We start from the raw sequence: 9,099 nt of genomic DNA on the forward strand, positions 1-9,099 counted from the left end.
CATGTTAAGGCAGCCTACATTGTTCTTGAAGAGGATTTGTCGATAGTAATTAGGTGGCTATCAAATTCACAAAGTTTTGAGGTTTCTCATCTGTTACTATATGACTATTTGGAACTAACTTTTGCTCTACTTGGGTGACACATATTTTTTGAAAAGCTAATAGTGTCGCTCATTGGATGACGACATATATGGCTAATTATATTGGAACTACTTTGTAGATTGTTGTCTCAATTTTTTTTTAATTTTATATATTTTATTTTTTGATTCATACGAATGTAGTGTCTCTAAATTGATGAGAATAAATTCAATTTTATCCAAAAAAATCAAGACTTTTTTTTTGCTGAAATGGATGATTCATACAGATGTAGTACACATACATCTAAAAAGGTCAAAATACAACATATCTTGGAGGGCATTACTCTCCCTAACTCATAGGGTGTCTCTAAAGTAGTTGGCCATGTACGAGGCTATCCAGTCTGCAGCCTCGTTGGTTTTTTTTAAACATCTACGGTTCAAAAGACCATTCGTCGCAGACCATGGCTCGAATCGGGGGGTGGCACTCGCCCACACCACCGGTAGTCCGCAGAATTTATAGCAAAATTTTTCCCAAGCAGCACTAGACTGCAACACTCATCGACCTTTCTCACGACGCAAATAGCCCAATAGCTGACAAGAGTGAGCCAGTGAGTTGAGAATTATAAGATCCATGACCCAAAGGCATCTTTCTACCCATGATCGAAGTTTCTAGTATATATTCCGCTGGGAGAGTAAAACAGATGGCACTCCCGAGCCTTTCTAGAGCCTTCCCGATCTCTTCCCCTCCCTATCTTCACCGGCCCTGCGCCGTCCCGGTGCTCCGCCGCCGCGCTTCCTTGGTCGGAGCGCTTTGGGTGCTGAGCGTCGGCACCGTCGCCGCGCTCGCCTACAGGACGGGGTGTGCTCAGTCCCACCGCCGCTTCTTCCCTTTCCTCCGGTGAAGCACCCTTTCCCTCATAGATGACTTCTTGATAGCTTGCGGCTTCCGAATCGATAAGAGATTTTTTTTTTGCTTTTATCTCTCTTATTATTGATTGTGGAATGTTGAATTTCTCGTTTTCTCACGGAGTTTCTGCGAAATCCGTGAAAAATGACGAGAATTTCGCGTAAAAATGTGAACTTTTCTTTGGCCCATTATACTAATTGATGATCTTGATCCTGTACATTACTTTGATTTAATTGTTCCAATCTTGTGGGTTATCAGCTTGGAGTGATCGTTCAAGATAATTGGAGGAAACTGCTCTTTCTTTACATTAGTTAACCCTTCAACGGGGTTTTGGAATGCTCTAATCTTGAACTTGATGCCTTGACCATTTGCAGTTTATGGAATGAACATACTGAATCTACCGAGGCTGATTTTGAGCTCTTGAAAGTGCTGAAGAGGATTTTTTTCAATGTCTATAGATTTCTGATGTAATGTTTCTTAAAAAGTGTGTGCGATCATTTGACTGTGATTGGGATCGTACAGTAGGGATATCAATCTTTTTGAAACTTCCGTTAGATGGTTGAATCTCAATGTGGGAGAAAGATTTTAAAAGATAACAACTAAGCTGATAAAATGTCCAGTACAAGAGTGTTTTTTTGATGGCAATGCATGTTGTGTGCCGACAATAACTTTGGCTTGGGTTTCTTTGCCAGCATTATGCAAATTCCACCTTTTAGCTGGGTGCTGCCTTCTCCATTTGCCAATAAAAATTGGCAACTCATGAGAAAGGTTGAAATGTATTGGATCTCTTTTTGTATATCCTTTCTGATTTCCTACAATAAAACTATCTGTTTGAATGTAGACTAGATACATTGCCTCCATCTTCTCTTTCTGTTTGTTTTCTTACACTGCCTAACTGTCATTTTATTAATCCGAATATTTAATATGTATGTTCTTTTCTTATTATGTATTGCAAATTGCCACTTAGTATTTACATAAATTTATTACCTGCTTTAACTGATGGTTATCTACTATAAACACAAACCATGCAGGTCAAAATTTGTTAGTCAAACAACTGCAAGAAATCTTCACGCTACACGAATGGAGGCTGCATCTACCACAGTACCTGCTATTGTTGTTTATGTTACTGTTCCAAACAAACAAGCAGGTCTGTCTATATGGTTTTACTTTCTAATATGCTATTGTTGTTTATGTTACTGATCCAAACAAAGAAGCAGGCCTGTCTATATGGTTTTAGTTTCTAATATGCATACATGCTGCAATAAAAGATATGTAGGAATTCAAGATCAAGCGATGATACAATTGTTTATGCATATTAGCCAGGGCCACTTCAATGGCATAGTTTGTTTCTTTTATTTAATTATAATATAAGGAAATTGGACCTAATGCTACTAAAAATAAGAGGAAGCAACAGCCTAGAGAAGGTTATAGTTTTTTATATGCCATTGCTCCAATTTGCTGTCCCTCTATGTGCTCCATGAATGTGTTTGTGATGAATAAACTGGAGCAAAAAGAAACAAGAAGGAAAAGGCAGAGGTGGATTCTCTACCTGGTTTGCGATTTATTGAAATAAAAAATTTGATGCAGGAAGAAGCTTGGCAGACTTACTGACAAATATAAATTACAAACAAACTCTGTAAGTTTTGTTGGATGGGATAAAACCAAAAAAGAGGCCTATGATGCTTGAGGTGTCTTTTCAAGACTGTAAATTGAATTATGGATCTTATTAAAACTACATAGAGTAGAAATCCATGACAAGGTGGTTGCAATGTTAACTTGTTAAGAACCACTTTAATTGCTAAAACAGTACAAGAAAAGAAAGTTAAGGGCAATCTTTTTCTCTGCAGTTTGGCAACAAAAAGAAGAAGGCCAAGAAAAATAAGAAGAAAGTAAAGGACTGAAAATTTATCCGACAGACATAACATCATTATTATCAAAAAGGTAGTGTTGTGAGAGAAACTAACAAAAAGACAAGCAGATTATTGTAACTCAACTATATCTCAATCATTTCTGTGACACTCTCTTCGCAATTTTCTTAGTTCAAATGAATTTTGGAAAGTGCAAGTTTTCATTTCTTTTCTCCTTTCGGTGTACTTTTCCTTTATTTTATTTTCTTGGCAAACAAACAGAACCTACGGCTTCTAGGATGTGATTATGAAGAAACACTTACGTGAATTTAGGAATGATGAGAAAAAAATTCAATAGGAATCTCGATAGGAACGACGTTGAAACGTTTGATGGTGGAGATCAAGGAGGCAAGGAATTCATATAAACATGGTTGTCTTATTATTTTGTATGTGTATCCTATACTTATCAGTTATCAAGAATATGCATATTTAGGAGAACCAATTTTGGCATTCATATTCTTTGATATGACTAACTCATATGTGGTGTCATATGGGAGAAATTTCATTTGGAATGAATGTGCAAGAAAATGCTTAGGAGGTACTATTAGAGCATAAAATTAGGGGCAAGAAGGAAGTTGTGATAAAATTTTGTCTGAGAAGAAAGTGGGAAGACAAAAAAGACTTTGATGTAAGAAGAGTATGATGATTTTAAGATGATGTTATTTCAGTTGACTTGCAGAAATCATTTTACTTATTATTTTATATATTGGCTATTTATCATATGAACCAGCAGCAAGTAGGATTGTCGAACATTAAATTGAATATGTCTTTGTTTACTTGTCTATCATTTATCATGCCCCCGCATGTGAAATAAGTCATGATTTGACCACTATATAACTTTGCTTATTGGGGTGAATTGCCCATCAAGCATATCAGATTATTTTATTTTTGTCACTCCTAACAAATGCATAAGTTTTGCAAGTGCTTGTATAACACCTTTTTATCTTTGTGTCGTATACACACAATCATTCATCTTGGTAGACATGATTCCCTCATATTTGAAAGGTGCACCTCTCTCTCTCTCTCTCTCCCCCCTCTTGATTTTGGTGGTTCTTGCCATATAGAGGAACTGCAGATCTATCCTTCTCATTTCCAAACAGGATCAGTGTCTCAGTTTAATCAACATAACCTTATGGGGATGTGGCATGATTTGTTCCCTCATGTTTTATTTGTTTGAATGTAGGCAAGAAGCTTGCTGAGAGCATCATTAAGGAACAGCTTGCAGCATGTGTGAATCGAGTCCCAGGCATGCACCTCATCCTTAAATTATATACACCAGTAGTAACAAACTTCCTGACCTAATTTATTTTGAGTTATAAATATATGGGTACTTAATCTGATTTATGCATGTTGCATAGGTTGAGAATATGTAATTGATTTCGAGATCACTTTACAGATTTTGATGTAACATATTTGTGCAAACAAAATGGCATTAGATAGCAATATAAAGTATTCTTTATTATATACACTAGAAGCAATATACATCAAGGCTTTATCTCTAACAACTCTCTGACCTAATTTTATTTTGAGTTATGAATATATTGGTACTTAATCTGATTTATGCATGTCTTGTAGGTTTAGTATATGTGGTAGGTTTCCAGATCACTTTGCAAATTTTGATATCACATATTTGTGCAAACACAATGGCATTAAATAGCAATATAAAGTAGTTCTTTATTATATAAACGAGTCGTGTATGCTGGAGGCTTTATGTCCCACTACCTGACCTATTATTTTGAGTTATGAATATATTGGTACTTAATCTGATTTGTGCTTGTCCTGTAGGTTTAGTATATATAGTAGATTTCCAGATCACTTTACAGTTTTTGATGTCACATGTTTGTGCAAACACAATGGCATTAAATAGCAATATAAAGTAGTTCTTTATAATAGTATTTTGTTGATAGAATATTTGGTAAAATTTTAGGAATAAGTAGCATCTAAATTGAAGATTCCTTGGTTGTGCGTGGATGTGCACATGTGTGTGTGTGTGTGTGAGAGAGAGAGAGAGAGAGAGAGAGCTGAATTGAAATGAAAACTTCATGTATCTTATATTTAGTAGGACCACTTTCATTTTGCATGAATCAAAATTTTAATTAATTCTCATAGACATGCATATACAAAGACAAACTTTCCTGCAATAGGATGAATCCAATTGGATACTTTCCTACAATAGGATGAATCCATTGGGTTCATGGTGGTTAAAGTGATTAAGATTCATGGTTTTGGATTGGTGTTGACATTTGAGGAAGTGAGATAAAAAAACGGGTATAACTGAATTCTTTTCATAACATTTACAAAATCTAGTCTAACAAGTACTAAGACATCTTGACTTCATACTACCATGTCTCATTTCACCATGGAGAACCCTTTGTTTCTTTTGCCCTTCTCTATACTTATGCAATATGCTTTGTGGTCACCAAAAAGTCCAGCAGTAATATAATAGCACCCATCCTTTTCTGCCTTCCCCCTCCCCACCTTCCCAGGCTGCCTTCATTAAGTTCTTTCTCCACTTCACCTATCTACTGGTCTAGTCCAATCCTCCCATTTCAGGGCTACTGCAAAGATCGACGAACCTGGACCTGATCCAGACCCAAATATTCATGGTTAAATAAGAGATTTCAAGCTTATGTCTGCCTTAGTTAGGAATATACTCGTCCTGGACCCTACCTAACTTGGCCTGGTCCTAAGAACTAGTAGGATCTGGCCCTACACTATGAAAGCTGTGAAGACAAGACCTAGACTTGCCTGGTCTTGCTGCTTTTATTCTATGTATTTTATGCAATACAATTAAACTTTTATAACGTTACCCTTTTTTTTATTGCACATTGTTAGGTATTTTGTAATCTAATGTCCTTATTGGTAATGTTTAAGGGCATTCAAGGGAGTATGTATAGAATGTTTTTATGGTTGTACACTGTGACTCCTCTTTGGCTTCCTATTTAGAGAATGTCAAATCCCTGAACATGAATTCCTCTATTCTTTGCTTCCTGGCTTCTATAATCATCAGGCCTTACCCTCCACTTGCATCATTTTGAGGCTTTGATTGTCTTGTTAAGCCTGCCACCAACTCTGTTTGCCATTACTGTTTCCTGCCATTGGTCCTCAAGCCTGGACACCAAACATTCCGCTTTTGAGGCTTTGACCATTGATTCTGCTGCTACTATCTTCTTGCACCCATTGGCCCCTGCTTCCTCACACCTTGAATAACTGGCTGCCATCATTGGAAGTTTGGATTAAAAGTTAGATTTCAACCCTTGATGGGTTTAGGCACTGGGTTGGAGGTACCAATTCCAACCCAAAACTCAACGTGATAGCACCCCAAATCCATTTTGCCCTCCATTTTATAGTAGCATCTGCACCAAATCTATTTTGCATATAGCTTAATTTCTACTTGAAGTTTTTGATTTCTCTATGAATCTCTGTATCTAGTAGTCCATTCATATGTCTTTCTCTAGGTGTGGTAATTAAATGGGTGCATTGTGCTCGAGCAGGGACACAGGTCACATGTCTTTTGACGTACTGAACTTACCCATAAGATCATTATCTAGATATGGTCCCGGCAATTTGGGGACCTGGGAGGGGTGTATCGGGGACAGATCTAAACTTTGTTTTTTTTTTTGTTTTTTTTTTTTTTTTGTGCACAGAGTGGCTGCCCCAGGACTTGAACTTGCATCATTGCACAAGTTAGCCCAAGCCTTTAACCGTTGCACCAAGCAATGGCCTTTATACTCAACTTACCCATGAAAGAACTAAATCCTTGGGAGAGTCCTAAATTGTAGTTGCACCACCAAACTTTCTCATTGTTTAGATACCCATCAGGGTCATGAGAATCGACATCAATGCCCTGTAAATTTTTTGGAGATTTATATGGCCATACCCTTAATAGCTTTTCGGTATTCCAGCATCACTTTTCTCATCAACCATCGATCAATCTGCTGGTTTAGGCAATCCTTTCCTCAGGCAAGTTTTTGCCTAAGTTTAAACTGTGAAATCATCCTTATGAACCAATATGCTAAATAACACCAAACTGTGAAATCATCCTTATGAACCAATATGCTAAATAACACCAAAATTAAGGAAGGTTTCTGTGCAATCAAAGTTCTTCGACGTAGGTGTTGGTTCTTTCTGTTCTTCTTGTTAGTTTGTTGTTACTAAGGAGTTAAAAACCAAATGTTGATAAGATAACTGTCACAAATGAAGCTAAGGAGTTAAAAACCAAATGTTGATAAGGCAACTGTCACAGATGAAGCTCTTTTCATGCCAAATCTCACTAGGGCTTCCAATGCTTAGTAAAGAGGCTGCCAAACCCTTTTTAGTACCATAGAATTGTGCCTTATCTTCTTGATTATTCAATAGTGTTCTACTCAAGACTCTCTCAACATCAAGGGAAGGAATGTCATGTTATTACCACTTATCCAAATGGAAAAAAAGAACAATTTGAGGTGCCAATTAAACAATTCTGACAAAGTAGCATGTATCAGACTTCAAGGTATCATTTTGCAATTACGTTCTGATAGTGGTTCTAATCTTGAACTTTTTTGTAACATCAAATGAAGTACACAGTTTATTTGTCCTGACCTAGTCAAATTGTAGCCTTATCTAGCTACTGGATAGAGAAAATAGTGTGCTTTTTTTTTGTTTTTGATATCGTAAGATTCTGAGTGCAGTTATAAACATCTGTTGGGATATCGTGTTACTGCCAGATGTTTTGATGGTTCGTTTGTTGAGCAGAAAAATTCCATCGATCTGTGCTGGGCCCTGAAAATCTCGAGTTACAATTTTAATAGATGATGGCAAATGCTAGTTGAAAGACTTTCTTCTTTTTTTTTGTAATTTTAGAGACCATCTTCTGCTTACTATCAAGATATGTTTTGCATACATTTCCTAATTATGTATATGTTTTGCAATTTCAGGCATTGAGTCTGTTTATTGGTGGGATGGTAAGGTAGAGTTCCAACACTTGAAATGAAACTTTATTCCATTTGAAAATTATCGATTTTTGAGCACCATCAATTTGCCAGTTAATCCAAAAGGTACTTGACGCTAGTAAGTCCATGTGCCCCTACACCCACAAGTTTTTTATACTCATTCAGCATCAAATCCAGACATTGTCTGTATATAGATGCTGCACCATAGAAAAAATTGTCAATTGTAGCCCATATTAACTGTTAGATGTCCTAACTTCAAGGAACCAACATAATGCTTCCATACTTCTGATGTATCCATTTGACGCCTCACGTTTTTACCAACAAAAGAAAAATATTAGGTAAATAACAGTCCTGAATACTTTCATCGACTGGCTTGTTTAACTTATCTACCATAACATTTATTTTTCAGGTTCAAATAGATTCTGAGGAATTACTCATAATCAAGACAAGGGAATCCCTTCTGAATGCCTTGACAGACCATGTTAAAGCCAACCATGAATACGAGTAAGCTAAGCTCCATTCCTTACTCTGGGCACTGTGGGATCAAGGGTCTCTTAGACCATGCTACTAATATGCATCAACTGTAGTGGCACATAGATTTGTTGCATTCTGATGATAACAGTGCAGATTGCACGCAAGCTGGATGCCTAATCTTTATAAATTAACATTTACAGGGTTCCTGAAGTGATTGCTTTGCCCATCACTGGTGGCAACCTCAAGTACCTTGAATGGATCAAGAACAGTACTAGAGAAAATTGACCCAAGGTTGAGAGATGCGGTGCAAATCTGTGAAGATCTTTTTAAGTGCACTGCAGTTATAGTAATGGAGACTGCATGTTAGGACACTGTAAACAAGTAAACAGCTAAATAATGGAGACTTGCGTGTGGATATATGCCTGATCCTCCGTGTGCGCGTGTATACTTCGCAGGGGAAGGAACTAGTTGTCCTTGAATGATGAACAAATGAAATCCCCTTAATGCATTATTATTATACATATTTCCTGGTGGCTAGTGCATGTATCATTTTCTTTTTATCAACCATATGATTCGTCAAATGGATATTAGATTTTGGGTGCTCAATTATTTATTATACAGGCACGCCTTATGGATGGGATTCTCTTCAAGGTTCTTGTTAAATCTGATGAAGGAAAGAGTAACAGGGAAAACCAATGACGTCAAGAGATGAAATGGAAATTGGATTTTTTTTCTTTGCTGGAGAAACAATATTTCAGCATACTAATATGATATTTTCCTAGCTTGGGCGTCAAAATTAGTGCGA

At 36.8% G+C, this 9,099-nt stretch overlaps 1 protein-coding gene across 1 annotated transcript; it reads left to right on the plus strand.

The window, feature by feature from the left end:
- The first annotated feature begins 538 nt into the window (after window positions 1-538).
- On the plus strand, window positions 539-8,861 carry LOC103710998 (protein CutA 1, chloroplastic-like). Its single transcript, XM_008796958.3, has 6 exons — window positions 539-973; window positions 2,014-2,129; window positions 4,073-4,135; window positions 7,806-7,837; window positions 8,230-8,324; window positions 8,495-8,861. Exons 1-6 carry the CDS (start codon window positions 732-734, stop codon window positions 8,577-8,579), a joined length of 633 nt encoding a protein of 210 aa, XP_008795180.1. The 5' UTR covers window positions 539-731; the 3' UTR covers window positions 8,580-8,861.
- The last annotated feature ends 238 nt before the right edge of the window (window positions 8,862-9,099 follow it).

The sequence above is a fragment of the Phoenix dactylifera genome, chromosome 8 (assembly GCF_009389715.1).
Source record: "Phoenix dactylifera cultivar Barhee BC4 chromosome 8, palm_55x_up_171113_PBpolish2nd_filt_p, whole genome shotgun sequence".
In the NCBI taxonomy this organism is placed as follows: domain Eukaryota; kingdom Viridiplantae; phylum Streptophyta; class Magnoliopsida; order Arecales; family Arecaceae; genus Phoenix; species Phoenix dactylifera.

What these genes read in the sequence shown, in the direction of transcription:
- LOC103710998 (XM_008796958.3), top strand. Translation starts at nt 732, where the DNA reads ATGATCGAAGTTTCTAGTATATATTCCGCTGGGAGAGTAAAACAGATG. An exon ending in ATGTGTGAATCGAGTCCCAG is followed by an intron (nt 4,136 to 7,805) that starts GCATGCACCTCA and finishes TTGCAATTTCAG; the next exon opens with GCATTGAGTCTGTTTATTGG. An exon ending in TTTATTGGTGGGATGGTAAG is followed by an intron (nt 7,838 to 8,229) that starts GTAGAGTTCCAA and finishes TTTATTTTTCAG; the next exon opens with GTTCAAATAGATTCTGAGGA.